Source organism: Carya illinoinensis, chromosome 5 (genome assembly GCF_018687715.1).
Source record: "Carya illinoinensis cultivar Pawnee chromosome 5, C.illinoinensisPawnee_v1, whole genome shotgun sequence".
NCBI lineage: Eukaryota > Viridiplantae > Streptophyta > Magnoliopsida > Fagales > Juglandaceae > Carya > Carya illinoinensis.
Genome location: NC_056756.1, coordinates 18093887 through 18111775, shown reverse-complemented (window position 1 = coordinate 18111775; position 17889 = coordinate 18093887). Strand labels below are relative to the sequence as shown.

The following is a 17889-nucleotide window of genomic DNA, read 5'->3' as shown; positions in this document are numbered from 1 at the left end:
AACTTCTTTGATACTTACGGAAAACTTTCCAATGGCATGCATCCAGTAGCATCTACCTCTTCTATATTTTGGGGAAGTTCTTCTATCTTTTTAAGTTGCTTGCAATATCCCAAATTGAGTTTCCTCAATTGAATAAATTGATATCCATCTAGGAAGGATAACAAAAGTGCTCCACGATAGATTTAATTTTGTCAGGGTGGAGAAGCAGTTGGTAAACATGGAGGAATCTAATTTTGATTGGGGCAGTTTGGTAGACCCAAATCTGTCAGTTTCAGAAACACTACTGAGGAAGAGTATCCATCATTTGAAATGCTTGAATCCATTGGAGGTGGTGAGGCCGAATATCATCTTTCCTCCCCCTCCAATATCTCTGGATGCGTAATAATTTCTCTATCGCCATCGAGATGGGACTTAGATGTTCCAACTGAAGAATGCTAGAAGGGATATGCGCAAGGTTTTTGTTGGCTGCTAGATCTAATTCTTGAAGTTCAGTGAGATTCCCAATAGAAGAAGTCAGTTCTTTTATACCAGTGTAGCTGCATTTAATCGATGTCAAATGTTTCATTTCCAGCCCAATTACAGGAAAGGACACCACGCTTCCGCATGCCATAAGAGTAAGCTCTTTTAGAGATCTCAAGTTGAGGAAACTTGGTAAACTTTTAAGTTTATTACAAAAGCTAATTGACAACTTGACGAGTTTACTAAGGGATCCAATAGATTGATGTACCTCAACTAATCTCTTGGAAAAATAAATTCTAAATTGCTCTAAATTTGAAAGCGCCAACATACCGGGAATTCTTGTTAGGAATTTACACACTGCGAAATCCATAAATTTCAATTTCTGAAAGTTCTGTAAAAAACCAAAACAAAAGGAAATGACATATATCAGCTCCAGGAATTTAAGCTTACAACATATACAATATTAAAAAAAAAAAAAAAAAGGATATAATGATACCTTGAATTTATTTCCCAATTCTTTGGAGATCAAGCAACTTGCCATTCTTAAAGCAACGAGTTTCTCTCCATTAAAGTTCGATGAAAATGATGTACCATGATGGTTTTTAAAATCAAGCACCCTCAACTCGTTGGAGAAATAACTAGGCGGTTCTGAAAAGAATGCATTACGATTTATGAGTACTCTGAGCTTCTCCATCTTCCAGCAAGCTTCAGGACTCAAGTGTATCAAATCCTTCTTTTTAGGCAAGTCTATCAGTATGCCTTCAATTTTGTTTGTTCCCTAGCAAGACAATGCATAAATTTACCAACAATATCATATCATAATAAAGTTGATATAAGAAAAATATGAGATACTGATAGAAAAACTATGTCTAATTGTAACCGGCCAATTAAAGAATTCTACTTATAAACAAAATGCCTCTTATGAGTGATATGTGTGGTAGATGCAGTATGCATATAAATAAATGAGTGCATGGATGCATGTGTATATGTATTCTCAGTCCATATTTACAATCTTGAATGAAATGTATTTTTGTATAACTCTTACCATATTATTCTCAAGTACAAAATGAACATCTTCATGAAACCACAACCTACTGCATTTTCCGGGGTCTTTGGTGGACTCTTCTGTCTCTTTATGAACAATTTCTTTGCCCATAACTTTGAGTAAATCATGCATGTTTACACTGCCATACTCATCAATGGTTATGAGAGACTTCTCCTTTAGTATTTGTATACCAGCATGGGGAAAGAAACCACAACCATTATGTATGTTAGTAACATATTCTTCATGCTTCCCTACAAAGAAACATGCAATGTACAGGAAAATATTCTTCTCACTTTCTTCCAAACCTTCATAGACTATTCTAAGCTTGTCTTGAATATTATCGGGAGGAAGTTTTTTGTACTTTTTGAGAGCATCTCCCAAAATCTAATGTCATCTCTATTATGTAAATATGACCGAGCACTTTTAAAGCCAATGGAAGGCCCCCAGCATAACGCAAAAACTTTTCTGTGAGTTTTGCAAAAGCTTGGTTAGGTTCTTCCTTTTTAAAGACAATCTGAAAAAACAATCGAAGAGCTTCATTGTGATCCAATTCCTTCGTCTTGTATCGTAGATGAACATTATAATTAGTTAATAAACATTCATCTCTTGTTATAATAATTAAACTTCCTAAACCAAGCCAATCACATTGATCTCCAAGTAACTTTTCAATTTGGAACAATTGATACACATCATCAAGAAATAAAAGCTCCAAAGCATCTTTTCTATGAGATAGATTCCTTTATCATCATTTTCAACCTTCAAACTGGAGTCTCCTAGGATCTTACGAAGAAGTGTCTTTTGCAATCAAATTAAACCCTTCTCTTGCTTTAAAGTTTCTCTCATGTCGGCAAGAAAGCAACTATATTCAAACTGGTCAATAAGTGAGTTATAGATCACTTTAGCCAGAGTTTTCTTACCAGCTAGGGGTGTAAAAAATAACCGGCAAACCGGAAAACCGGCCCGGACCAAACCGGACCGGACCGGTTGTGCCGGTTTTGGACCGGTTCGGTCCGGAACCGGTTTTCATAAATGAAAAACCGGCCGGAACAGGTCCGGTTTCGGTTTTGGTTAATTTTGGACCGGACCGAACCGGACCGGACCGGTACTATTTATATATTAATATTATATATAATATATTTTATATTATATATAATTTTTAATCACATAAAAAATAATCACACATATACTAATACTAATATTATAATATAGATTATAGTTATACTCATATTAATATAGTTATACTAAATCATCAAAACTAATACTAACTATACTAATAGTCTAATATTAATACTATTATATTGTCTAATATATTATATAGCTATAACTAATACTAATATATATATACTAATGCTAATCGTCTAATATAAGATTATAGCAGATTTTTTTTTTTACACTAGATTTCTTATTTTATTTTTTGTTTTATAACAGTTTTTTATATAGCGAATTTTGTTTATATAACAGATTTTTTTTATAAAGTAGATTTTTTATATTAGAATTTTTTTACATAGCAGATTTTTTTTGCAAAGTAAATTTTTGTAAATGATAAATAGAAGTTTTTAAATCAGTTTTTTTTTTTAAACAGAATTTTTATAAAAAATTTATATTTTATTAAAACTGGAAAACCGGACCAAACCGGACCGAAAACCGGTAAAACCGGAATACCGGTTTAGGATGAAAATCGGTGCGTAATTGGTTTTAAAAAATACAAAACCGATACCTACCGGTTCGGTCCTAGATTTTGTACAAAACCGGACCGAACCGGACCGGTTACACCCCTATTACCAGCTCCACCAATTCCAAAGATCCCTAGTATGCATGTAGTGTCATTCACTTCCATACTTAGAAGCTTATTATGGATGTCCTGTACTCTAGACTGCATCCCAACTAGATGCTTGGAAACGTTTGTCATCAAATATTTACAATTTACTGATCTTGAAACCTCTAGAACAACTTTTTGGATAAATTCAAATTTGTTCCTAACAATGAAAAGGAAGAGTTTTTAGACTTCACAACAAAGAAACAAAAGAAAATGAACTAGTACTCAAAGTTTTATATCCAGTAACAAATGGCAATGATCTATTTAATAAACATTTTTGTTCCCTTCTCAAATTTGATTTGCCTCGTTAAGAAGCAAAAGACTTCTAAATTAACAAGTTTCTAAATTTAGACATACACACATACATACACACGTATCATAAAGATGTCTTATTATCACATTTTGGTTTTTTTAATGAAGGCATTAGAGTGGGTAGAAGCAAAATACCTGTCTCCTAAAGTGAACTCAGACAAGCCGACCACTTCTGTAAGGGTTGCTTTCCACCTCTGCACCTTCGTCTCATCCTTAAGCCTAGCTTTAAGTCTAGCCAATGATTTTCTAAAACTCTCTCTCTGATATCGTACCTCTGTTGGATTTACATCGTAAAACACTGGTAGAACCTCTTGTTGCTTGGTTTTTCTACAGCCAATGGTCATTGCCAACTCTTCCAAGCACCATGTCGATCATGCATAGTTTTATGAGAGTACTACAATTGAGATCCTTGAGCTTTTGATAGCTTCAAAAAGTTCTTGTGAGATTTCTTACCCTCTTTGAGCTTGTCGTCATCTTTGTATGTGTTTATACCTTTTTGAACTAAAGCAACATATAGATGGGCAGTAAAATTATTACGAGTATCCTCACCTCTAAAGCTCAAGAATACATCGTACTTCCACCTATGAGCAAAAGAAGAAAAGGAAGATAAAGAAGCACCTTGAACGGCCATCAAAGAAGTAATTGTTTATCTATGGCAGATTACTACTGAAAGACTCTCCTTAAATCGGGAATTTAGAAGTTGAAAATTGCATTAGAAAATGGATACGTGTTTGATGAAGAAAGATGATGAGTTTCTTGGCAATTTTCTTGTGGTACGTTGCATTGGAATAAATAATAAATTAATTAGGTAGGGTACTTTCATTGAGATAAATAATTGAATACACGTGGTACTCTTCTTGGCAACTCCATATTATAGCCAAGACAAAAGTTTGCCATCAATATTGACCCTATTGAAACATGAGCAATTATCGATCTAATAAATGAGCAAGCATGCCCGCTCACCCAGTAACCATCAAACTTTGCGGAATAAAATAATTAAAACATTAAGAAAGAAAATGAGGACTTCACAGACACCTTCACACGGTAACACTCCAAGCTCTTGGCGTAGGCATGGTTCTCCACACTCTTTCAGAAAACAAAGGCAAACACTTCGACAAGTTCCAAATAAAGCCTATTCAGTATTTACTATTGTTCTAATCCTAAAACAGGATATCAACTTCATAAATGCGAACATACTAGATTAAATAAAGCCTATTCAGTATTTACTATTGTTCTAATCCTAGATTGAAGTCTAAAGATGAAGATCACTTGAAATTTATGTGGAAATCTTAAAGCTAAAGTAAGAAAGATGTACAAAATCTGTCTTTTTCTCCTTTTCAATTTTAGAATTTGGTCCAAAATATAAAAACATGTGATTAATGGGTTGGCGTATGATACTTGATGCATGTGAAAATTAGTGCCCCCTTTTGTTGATCTTTGCATCATACCCTGAGTCTTTTAAGGCTAAAGAACCTCTCTTTTAATTAAAAAGGTAGAAGCTGGATAAGGGAAAGCGCCTCCACACTCACATGTGCATGTCACACAAAACAATACACATTTGTGTTTAGAAGATTCATTAATTTTATAACCTCTCTTTCTCCTCTCAAGTGAAAATACAGTCATACGCACACAGTTGAGTACAGTATACAGATACACTCTCCATCTCATAATCACAAGGGTACGGTGGTGGTGGTGGTGGTCACTCACAAGATTGTTTATAGAGGGAAACCAAACTTTGAAACCCTGCAGCTCTTTTTTTCTTTGAAACCAAACATTGACATTCCCATGTCTTGGATTAGGCCATGCATGGATAATTATAACACAGGGAAACAATAAAAATCATCTTCATTTGCTGGATAATTTGCAATTGGAAATGAGCAACATTTTTAGATTCAAGTTTTTGGTATAACTATTCCTTCCTACTCTGTTCAGGTCTGATATGAAATATAAGTTACTTCAATCCCTCACCAACGCCTGCAGCCATTCCTAAGTTTTGCGCAAGATCACTCATCAGCTCCTTCATGGCCCGGCAAAATTAACAAAGGCTAATTAAGATTCTGACTTTCAGTTCTATGGCAAAGATGGAGAATTAAGAGTCCTCAATTTTATTTTTTTATTTTTGGTGAAAAACTTGAAATTATAGTGTGCATCCTTATATGCCTTAGTCGCTAAAAATGAAAAAGCTTCTGCAGTTCATTCCATAAGGAGAAATGATTTGTACAAGTTCCAGATAGTCAACTCTCACACAAGTTTTTGTAAAAAAGGTATACTTTAGGTTTTTAAAAAAACAAAAATTTGATTAATGAATAATTTAATGCATAGAGACTAAAAAGTAAATTTTAGTAAATATTTTTGAATAATGATAGGTCGGTAATTATAATAATTACATATTTAGATACATTAAAAAATAAAAAATAAAAATTAGTTCAAAATTAAAGATAAGATACATTAGAATAATATAGACAAATAAAAATAACATCATTGCCACCACAATAAATACTACCACCACACTCAAAGAACGCATAAATTAGGGATTTTTTTGAGATGTTAGACGATAAATTCAAATCATGTGTTTTGATATAATTTTTTTTAATCTTGATATATTTGAATAGATCTTATTCATATTTGAGTGCTTTTCTTTTTATGGTTTTTTTTTTTTTTTTCGTTTTATACTTGTTCTTTATTACCTTTTTTTTCCTACAGATTTGAACATTTATACTCAGATTAAGATTTGAATGTTTTAGAAAAACAAGTGAGAGGGTGGGTTTGAGGAGGGTAGGTAGAGAGGTAGACATCGAAGAGTGAGAGAGAGGTTTGAGATCAGATGAGAGAGTGAGTTGGGAATGAGAGAGATATAAAAAAAGATAATTGTATTTCTAAAACAAGAAGGTAACGGACTTAACGGAAAAATAAAAATAAAAAAAGTTACTGTAGCAGTTAGATAGTCACTTATCATAATAGATTAGATATATAATTTCTTATGACCTGACTTTCGTTCAGTGGACTATAAATGTAAAAAGATAATGTGTTATAATGAATAAGTGCGAGTTATGAATGAATGAGAAGTAGTACTTGTTTATTAAAAATAAATAAATAAATATAAATTAATGTAATACGCTAGATCTATTTATAATAAAAATAATTTTATAATCTAACATATTATATCAAATTACGTCAGTTTGTAAATTTATTTTTATAAAAGTCTTTGATTAAAATATTTGTCATATAAAAATAATCTTACAAACATAGGTGTCATAAAAATGCCAAATAACTCAATGTCTCAAATCCTCAAAGAGGTGCAAGCTATCAAGTAATGAGGCAACCGAACGTAAAGAATTCAATCGTAACAACCCAATTATCATGCAAAGATGACGAAAACATAAATTTTGTATTAACCACAGAAAACATTTGGAGAAATATTGCATCTACTCACAATTTTCACATAAAATATTTCTACACGCTGAAATAGTGCATTGGCCTTCAAAATTTTCAGACGAGGACATAATATTAAGAGAAATGATATATGCAATTCTCAAATATACAAGCCTAGTACAAGAATTTTATAAAAATTAAAAATTAAAGATAAAATAAATAAATAAAAAAGAGACCTCACTATTGAAATATGTGAAAATTTCAAAAAAAAAAAAAAAGAATTAATGATGCCCAAATTTTTACTATAGATTTATATAAGATTTGTATATTTGAGACTTGGAAAGAGTGAGGTGAAAAGTTTCTTTGTTTTGGCAAAGGAGGTTGTCTCTCAGGTTTCTCCTATAGAGTTTTAGAACATGGCAGAGAGTGATCTTCCTTCCCTTTGGGAAGGATTAACTTTAACTAAGGGTGAAGAACATGTCATCACTATGCCTTCTGAGTCCCTAAAAGTGTCTGAGGTTCAAGGATAGCATTGCTTTTTGGCATTGGTGGTGGCTGACAAAGGTGTAAACAAGGAAGGCTTTCGTTCTACTATGTCACATCTATGGAACTCTAAAGGATGGATCAAATTTAGGGATTTTGGTGATATTCCTTTTTTGGTAGGCTTCAAAAATGTGGAGGATAAGAATAGAATTATGGAAGGTCGACCATGGTTCTTTAACAAATGGTTGGTTTCAATGCAAGACATAGATGGTACCAAGGCAGGGGAGGATATTGGATGCAAAACTGAGTCATTCTGGATGCAACTTCATAACATTCCATTTGCTGGGATGAATGCTGACATTGGCTCTCAATTAAGGGCTAGAATTGGTGAGGTGCTAAAGATGGATGTGGATGAGGAAGGTATGGGGTGGGGAAAGTTCCTTTGTGCAAGAGTGTTTGCTGGATATTACCAAGTCATTGCCTCATGGTAGCTGATTAAAGTTTGGTGATAGATTGCATTGGATATCTTTCAGATGTAGAGATTACAAAACTTTTGTTTCAAATGTGGTGTTATTAGAGACGAGGGTGGAAACTATTACAAGGCTAATGTTGGACAATCTTCTTCATGTTCCTTTCAATTCCAATATGGTGCATGGCTCAGGGCACAACCAATGAAAGTCTCTCTGGTTGCTAAGAAGTTGTATGGTGGTGATGGATCTCATGGTGGTCCTTCCTCTCAGTCATGGAGGAATCCTCCTTCCCTAGCGGCAAGTGGTGGTGGTAACAACAATAATAATGATAATGAGGGAATGTAGGATCACAAGGCACATTCTAAGGAATTGAATGTAGATTCTCATCAGTTACTAAAGGCATCTCATAACGGTCCTGAGGCCAATAAAGTCTCCTTAAGTGATAACGAGAAGTCTCAATTTCTAGCCTATCATGAAACTGTTATGGAATCTTCTATATCATCTCAGGAGGCTGCTGTTTCTCACGTGAGAAATCAAATTACCACTCCTCCAAGTAATTTACCCTCTAGTGGTACAGTAAATTCTTTGAGTTTTGTTACTGGCAACAAGTATATTGTTATGGGAGGCAAGAGGCTAACTCGTAGTCATGTTGTGACGCCCCTAAATTTCGTTTGGGATCGGACGGATATTTGAAACTTCGAGACATGCAATACAAGGTTACCTGCCCCCGTTCATGATATATAAGATGCAATGTTCCTAACATGCATCTAACAATATGCAATATTCGCAGCGGATAAATTTTTTCTTTAGCAATACTATGCACCAAATTGAAAATATCCCAAATGCTTAAAACATACTTCATACATAAAAATCCATTGAACAACTAAGATCACAACACTAGTCTAAAATGGTTATGATCTAAAAAGTACTAAAGATGCAACTCAATCGTACAAGTAGTAATTTACGTTAATTACTATATTAACATTGATGTCGTACCGTCGCTTAGTCAACTGTGTCTAGTTGATCAGCTCCTGATTCTCCTTCGGGTCCTGTAACAAGATTTACCATTCGGGGGGAATGGTAGTTGGGACTACCAAAGTGAGATTTGATTACAAATCTTAGTAAGTTAACAAAAAACTTCCACACAAGCTAATGATGCATGAATGACAGTAAAAGCATAAATGCATAATCAAATTCATAAGTAATTGAAGCATAACTTGGCATACAACATAGGATAATTGACATAACTTAAATTGAAACATGAACTGAACTTGACTTGACATGAACTTGATCTGAAACTTAACTTAGCATGAACTTGCTCTGAAATTTGAATTAACATAAACATGATATGAAACTTAACTTATCATGAACTTGTTCTGAAACTTGACTTAACATGAACGTGATATGAAACTTGACTTATTATGAACTTGTTCTGAAACTTGACTTAACATGAAAAATACATACTCCACAGTTGTTGTGGCCCCATGTATTCTACGTGTAAATACATACTCCACAGTTGTTGTGGCCCCATGTATTCTATACAAACTTGACTTAACATGAAAAATACATACTCCACAGTTGTTGTGGCCCCATATATTCTACGGAAACTTATTCTTTAACTGCTTAAATACATACTCCACAATTGTTGTGGCTCCATGTATTCTACGTGTAAATACATACTCCACAGTTGTTGTGACCTCATGTATTCTACATATCACAATGCAGTTAAATACATACTCCATAGTTGTTGTGGCCCCATGTATTCTACACAAACTGAATGTATTCAAAATGAAACGTGACTGAAATACGAAAGGACTGGAGCCCTGACATAACATAACGTGATTTGAACATAACTTGAAATACATGACCAACTTGAGATAGAAACATTTCGTAACATGGCATAACATATAATAGACAACATATTTAACATGACATACTTGTAATGTATAGTAATACATGACAGAATATATTATGTAACAGATAAAAATTGATGACAGAATAAATTCTGTATAATAAACAATTAAGTGATAATTTGGCATGGCATGACATATATGATAACATACATACATACATTGTAGTTCCTTTACTTAGCACACATACACAGTAAACTGCTAGTAAGTTAAAAGCTAACTTACATCTATCTCCGCGTTTCTTATAAAACCTTAAGCGCTATCACGAGGAACTGTAATTAGTAATTCTAAAAGTTAGCACTAAATCACTAATAAATTGAAATATAGAAAATACTAACTTAAAGAGTAAAATTTCCAGTTTACTCTCTGCATATAGGAAAATGACCGTTTTACCCATAACTTAAAGATTTTGCATACTAACTCCAAAAGTCACCAAAATTTACATGCTTCATGTAAATTTGATCCTCAATTCAAATATCAATTTAGAAAAATTTAAAACTAATCACAACTATTAAAACTCCATAGGGCCGAAATTCTCATATGCTATTTATATTGATTTTTGTTTCCAACTTGTTTTGATCAACCTTTTGATCTATGACTTATAAATATGTGATCTTCAAACCAAATCATCACATGGTTTAAAAAGATATCCTAAAACATATATAAGCTTCTAATTCAAGATCACATGGTTAAAAATTAACCAAAACATAAATTTAGCCAAGAATATCCACACTTTGGCTTATTTGAATATCTCTTTGCATAAAATTTCATATGTTTGAAACTAACATCAAATATCTTCAAAATAATAATATAACATGTATATAATATGCTTAGAATCCTTCAATAAAATTATCAAAGTGATTGGAATAGGTTTAGACCACCAAAGAGTTAAATTTTCTCAAAACAGAAATTGTTTTTCCTCTTCCAGTTTCTAAGTTTCTAAATCTAAGAAAATCTTTCATCAAAACCTTTAATCATGCAAAAATCCTCAACCAATAGTCATATATACATGTTAACAATACTCTATAAAAATTTCGGACCCATATCTATCCATTAGCTTGGTCAAAAACTCCAAACTATAACATATTCTCCAGTTTATCTCCCAGAATGACCTTTCTATAGTTTACATAATATTTGACTAACCAAATGATCTTCAAATTGGACAAATAAGATATCCACATAAACTAGGCTAAAAAAGGAACAACTTATATGAAGGAAACTTTATGATAAAACACTTACAAAAGCTTTGAAATGGGCGTGCAAAAGAACTCCTAAAAGCTGTCTGAGAGAGCGTTTGGTATTCTTTCAATAGAAAGTGTAAATGAAGATAATTTCGTAGGGAGAGGTGGCTGGAGATACTTATGGATGAGATATGGAAAAGATGAGGCTGGAGTGAGAGTTAAGTGTAGGACTCTCTTACCCGAAATGAGAGTTAAGTGTAGGACTCTCTTACCCGAAGTGAGAGTGGAGTGTAGGACTCTCTTACCTAATAATATCTACAAAAATCAACTCAAGATATTTTTACCCAATAATATTCACGAAATTAACTTAAAATATTTTTATCCAATAATATCGAAAAAATTAGTTTAAAATATTTTTATCCAATAATATCTACAAAAATTAGCTCAAGATATTTTTATCTACTAATATCTACAGTTTTGAGCAGACGTTTCATCCAAAAATATGAAAAAGTGTTATTGCGCCATAAGACCTTAAATAACCCTCCGAGTCTAATGGCACAAACCATAATACATTTTGACACTTCTAACTATCTCCAATAATCAAAAACACACTTCGGATACTATAGTAAATAATAACACTAACTATGTGGTTAGACTAAAACCTATATGATTAATGGATTCGTGAAAATTTATAGAATCTTCACGAGGTTCCTAAAGTCAATAGAAATTCTACAATTGAATTTCTAGCAGGCTGTTACACATGTTTCTAGCCAAATTTCCCCTACTTTTGGTGCATCTAAAGCCACAAATCCTGGTTCTTGGAAGAGGGGAGCTTGTGGGGATAACAGCTCTAGACTTTCCCTTATGGATACTAATATGGTTAGTAGAAAGAGGGGAGCTGATCTATATGAGAGTGACTTTATGTCCAACATAAGTTTGTTGTTACGTCTAAACTTTGACTCAATTAGTGAATCAAAAATTTAGAGCAGTATTACCTGCAAGTATACAGGTGTTATAGTATTTAACAGGATTGAATACACAAAGATTGACTTATATTATAAGAAAAATAAACTCAAACAATAAAAAGAAATTACTAAAATGTTTTTAAAGTAGCAAAATAAAATTAAAATGATAAAATAAATCAATATGGAAAACAATTAAGGTTTCAAGGATTCGTCTAATAATTTAGAATATTTTTTTCAATCGATTTACTTCAATTAAACTAGAATATTGATTCTTTTTAAATAGAAGATTTACCATTTAAGGTCAAGAAAATAGTTACTAATGATTAAGCATGAACGATTGATGATTATAACGTTCACAAATTTATTTGAATATCACAGATTTTTTCAAGCATTTAATATATTCGAAAATCACAATGAATCAAGATAAATATATAAATAATCAAAATATATAATAATAAATTCATTCAATTGATCAAACTCACAATATAAACTCTAATATTGATTTGAAAATAATGTTTAAATCATTAGACTTCATATTTAACTTTAATGTGAAAATTTAACTAATTATATTCATCACAAGAGTCATGAAAATTAAATAAATATTCTTAATGATAAAATTAAGATAAAATATAAAATTTAACACAAAAAGAAATAACCATCCAAAAATAACCATCCAAAAAGAATGAAGAGAAAATAAAACCTAAAAGAACTCCCTCCACGAAAGTACAGCGGGTTCCATCTCCGTCAAACCAGTCAAAACTCCAGACCTCTCTCTCACCAACACTTTCCTGCTACGTGTCCTACTTCTCTCACCAAAGCCAGTCCACCCAAGCCTAAGCTCCAGGTGAAAATTTCTCTCTCTCTCTCGTGCTGAATGAAGTGCAGCAGTCTCCATCCGTAAGTCCCCTAAAACCAAAACCTCTTTTTTTGTCATTTTCCTCTCAATCAATCCACAGCTCCCTTCTAGCAGTCCAGCGTCTCAACTGCTCAGGCCTAGCGTCCCCTCCTGCTTTGTTTTTCCTCTCACAAAGAAAATAAACCAGAAGCCCCCGTTTAGTTCTCTCCGTAAATCACTCCTCCCCTTCAATCTAGGAAAACCAAAAAAATCCCCACTCTTCAGCTCGTAGGTGTCTCTTTTTCTCCAAGGCCCAACTCCCATCTTTCCGTTGAAGTCCAGGAAAAAGAACAGAGCAGCCCCTTTTTTTCGCTGCGTTCATCCCTGTGCTCCCGTCCTTTCGTTTTGCTTCCAGCCCTTCCTTTCTTTCTGCCTCATTCCAAGACCCCCAAAAATATATTACTCTCAATGTGTCCCTAGCTTCAGCTCAAAAAGTCACCCCTGTGCCTTTCCTCAACCCCATGAAAAAAAGAAAAACCTCTCCTTTTCAACTAGCGCGAGCCTTACACGAAAAATAACCCAGCATCCCAGACGAAAAAGTTGTTAAGTTTCAGATGAAATCAAGATCATGAACTCGAGACAAGAGAGAAAACTTGAAACTAAGATTTGTATTTGACTGAATTAAATGATTACAAAATGAAACTCTGTTTATATAAGTGCAGAAAGAAAGTAAAATGACTAACTAACTAACTAACTAACTAACTCTTCTTCCTCTTTTAATTTAACACGTGCTGCTGCTGCTACTGCTTTAGACTTCAATTCCATTTGTTCAATCTTGGATGCTATACTCCAACACCCCCCCTCAAGATGAACATGGATATTAATGATGTTCATCTTGCGTAATGTGTGATGAAAAAGTAGAGAACCAAGGGGTTTTGTCAATATGTCTGCCAGCTGCAATCTTGAAGGAATATGAAATAGCTTGATGACTTTTTGCTATAATTTTTCTCTAATAAGGTGACAATCAATTTCTATGTGCTTTGTCCTCTCATGCTGAACAGGATTTGTTGCTATGGATAAGGCTGCCTTGCTATCTGTATAGAGCATTGTTGATTGAGAATGATTAATTCCCAAATCTTGCAAGGCATAAATAAGCCATTGAATCTCACAGGTGGTTGATGCAATGGCCCGATACTCTGCCTCTGCAGATGACCTGCTTATTGTTGTCTGTTTCTTACTTTTCCATGAAACCAGTGAGTTGCCTAAAAAAATAGCAAACCCTGTGACACTTTTTCGAGTGTCAATACACCCTGCCCAGTCACTGTCTGAAAAGGCTTTCAGTTGCAAGTCTGATGATGAGGAAATAATCCTTGTCCTGGTGTTGCTTTCAAATATCTAAGAACTCTAGTGGCTGCCTGATAATGACTGATTGCTGGCTTGGAAAGGAACTGACTTAAGACTTGAACTGAATAGGTAAGATCAGGTCTGGTGAGAGTTAAATATAACAATCTTCCAATCATTCTTCTGTAAGCTGATGGATCATCATACAAGACAGAATCTGTTGCAGTGAGCTTTAGATTGGATTCCATTGGGAATGTAGCAGGCTTGGCAGCAAGCATGCCAGTATCTTGAAGTATATCAAGAGCATATTTCCTTTGGCAAATTGAGATTCCATTCTTGGACCTTGCCACCTCCAAGCCAAGGAAATATTTGAGTTCTCCCAAGTCTTTAATTGTGAACTGGTGATGTAAGAAATCTTTGACTAGTTGAATTTCAATCAAACTATCACTAGCCAGTAAGACATCATCCACATAGACCAGTATAGCTAGGAAGGATGATTTAGATTTCTTGATGAACAAAGAAGAATCTAAAGTACCTTGAACAAAACCATATTGAAGCAAAGCCTTGGATAATTTTTCAAACCATTGTCTACTAGCTTGTTTTAAGCCATAAAGACTTTTGAGAAGTTTGCAAACTTTGTTTTTTCCCTTTTGAGCCATACCAGGAGGTAATTCCATATAAACCTCCTCATATAAGTCACCATGTAAAAAAGCATTATTTACATCTAGTTGGTGAAGATGCCAATTTTTAATGGCAGCTATGGCTAGGATTAATTGAATGGAAGTAATCTTTGCTACTGGAGAAAAAGTGTCAAAAAAAGCCAATCCCTCTTGTTGATTGTAGCCTTTAGCAACCAATCTAGCCTTGTGTCTCTCTATAGTGCCATTTGCTTTATATTTAATTCGAAAAACCCACTTGCAACCTATGGTTTGTTTATTTTTAGGAAGAGTAACAAGTTCCCAAGTCTTATTTAACTCTAAGGCATTTATTTCTTTTTGCATAGCAGCTTGCCATTCAGGTATTTGGACAGCTTGTTTAAAGGTTTTGGGTTCTTGAGAAGCAGAAATTGAGGCAAGGAATGCTTTATGAGATGAAGACAGTCTAGTTGTGGATATAAACTCAGAGATAGGGTAGAGAATACCTTTGTTAGAAGAACAAGCAGCATGAGGAGATGAGGAGTTTGCTTGTACAACATTTTGGACAGAACCACAAAAATAATCCTGCAAGTAGATAGGTGTTTGTTTCATTCTTGAAGATTTTCTGAGCTGTTGAGAGTGATTAATGTTGTGAGAATGTTCACCACTGAAAGATTCAGTATTGAGAGTTGGGTCAATATTGAGAGTTGATTCAATATTGAGAGTTGGTTCAATATTGAGAGCTGATTTAGTATGCAGCATAGGATTCTGACTATTTGGTACAGTCAGTGTTTCTGTGCTTTCCATTTGTTGAATTGTGGGATTTGATGTATTTGAAAATGGATTTGAGGGAGTATTAGGAAAAAGGGAAGAAAAATCTGAAACAGAAGTATTTGGTGGAAATAGAAAAGAATGAGCCTCGGAATTAGATGGTAAGGCTTTAAAAGGAAAATGACTTTCATGGAATATGACATTCCTTGAAATGAATGTTCTGTTTGTGTTTAGATCGAGCAATTTGTATCCTTTGATATCAGAAGGATATCCTAAGAATAAGCATTTTAAAGCCCTTGAATCAAATTTATGCCTGTGATTTGAAAGAGTTGACATCCGAATACTTTTAAATGGGAAAGATTAGGAGCTTTATTGAAGAGCATTTCAAAAGGTGTTTTATTTCTAAGGAGAGGAGTAGGGATTCTATTTATGATGTGTGCTGCTGTCAACACACAATCACTCCAAAAAGTTAGAGGGAGATTTGCTTGGAACATTAGAGCTCGAGCAGTGTTTAGTAGGTGTTGATGCTTCCTCTCCACAACACCATTTTGTTGTGGAGTTTCTACACAGCTCTTTTGATGTAATATACCTTTATCATGATAGAATTGAGGAATAAGAAATTCAGACCCATTGTCTGATCTGAGAGCTTTGACAGAAACATTAAATTGTGTTTCTACCATTGTACAAAATGTTTTTAAGATGGAAGGAACTTCAGACTTAGCTTTGAGCATATATACCCAAACACATCGTGTGTAATCATCAACTATTGTAAGGAAAAATCTGAAGCCAGAATAAGATACAACACCAAAGGGACCCCAGATGTCACAATGTATCAAATCAAAAATTTTATTTGAATGTGTCTGAGAAACAGGGAAAGAGAGCTTTCTTTGCTTTGCAAAATGACATGTATCACAAACATTATTCGAATCAAGAGATATAGAAGGTTCTAATTGTCTAAGAAAAGGTAATCTAGAGATAGAAACATGTCCTAATCTGTTATGCCAGATATCTAAATGTTGTTGGGTAATAGCTGAAGCAAATGGTAGAGAATGAAACTTATTCTTGGTGCAGGTAGTAACTTGTTTGAAGTGGTAAAGTCCATGTTTTTCATGAGCAATCCCAATCATCCTCTTTGCTGATTGGTTCTGTAAAAGGCAATAAGAGTTAAAGAAGGAAACAGAGATATTAGTATCTTTGGTTAGTTTTGAGATAGAAAGCAAGTTGAAAGAAAAACTAGGAACACATAACACATTATTTAAAGATAATGTGTCAGAGAGGCAAATGGTGCCAATATAATTGGCAGAAACTGATTGGCCATTAGGTAGGTTAATGAGAGTATTAATAGGCTTAGGTGTAAAAGAATATAGAAGAGGTGAACAGATCATATGATCTGTTGCACCAGTGTCTAATATCCATGAAATTTCATGTTCTTGGATTGAAGAAACAGAAAAACAAGAAGAGTTTAGAAAGTTACCAGAGAAATGAGAAGTGGCAAGATTCACAGCTGGTGTGAGGTTTGTTTGAGGCAGTGAAGGATTTGAATTAGCAAGTGCTAAAAGCTTGGTAAATTCCTCATGAGTTAAAGAAAACTTTTGGTTCTCATTGCTGTTGGTAATATAGACCTCTTCATTTGAGATAGCTGCATTTACAGTAGGTGAATATCGCTTGCCTTTGGGTCCAGTCCAACCAGGGGGATATCCATGCAACTGGAAACACTTCTCCACAGTGTGTCCATTGTACCCACAGTGAGTACAGTATAGAGAGGACCTCTTTGACTTGTCTTTCAAGAACTTAGGCTGGTGATTAACTTGTTTGACCAACAGAGCATGAGTTTCATGATCAACAGAATTATTCAACTGTCGCTGACTTTCTTCTTGAATCAGCAAAGAAAATACCTTTGCCATGCTTGGCAATGGAGAACAGAGAAGTAATTGGCTCCTTATTGAGGCATAAGAGTCATTGAGACCAACTAAAAACTTTAAGACATAATCAGACTGTTGTCTCATAAGAAGAAAATCAAATAGGTTGCAGGTGCATGAAGCCATCTTTCCACAGCTACAAGTAGGAAAGGGTCTGTAGTTGAGATATTCATCTCAAAGTGTCTTAAATGAACTGAAGTACTCAGTAATTGTTAAAGAACCTTGAGTGATGGAACTGAGAGATTTTTCAAGATGAAAAACTCTAGGACCATCACTTCTCAAATATCTAGTTTTCAATTCATTCCATAAATCGACAGCAGAAGCAACATAAAGAAGACTACTTCTGATTTCTTTCGATATGGAGTTCATAAGCCA

General features: G+C 34.0%; 1 protein-coding gene across 1 annotated transcript; it reads right to left on the bottom strand.

Annotated features, from left to right (window-relative positions):
- Positions 1–280: 280 nt before the first annotated feature.
- Positions 281–5655, bottom strand: LOC122310152 (disease resistance protein RUN1-like). Its single transcript, XM_043124032.1, has 7 exons — positions 5588–5655; positions 4086–4213; positions 3768–3984; positions 3287–3480; positions 1505–1755; positions 956–1237; positions 281–850 (listed from the first exon to the last, which is right to left on the bottom strand). Exons 1-7 carry the CDS (start codon positions 5653–5655, stop codon positions 281–283), a joined length of 1710 nt encoding a protein of 569 aa, XP_042979966.1.
- Between the last annotated feature and the right edge of the window lie 12234 nt (positions 5656–17889).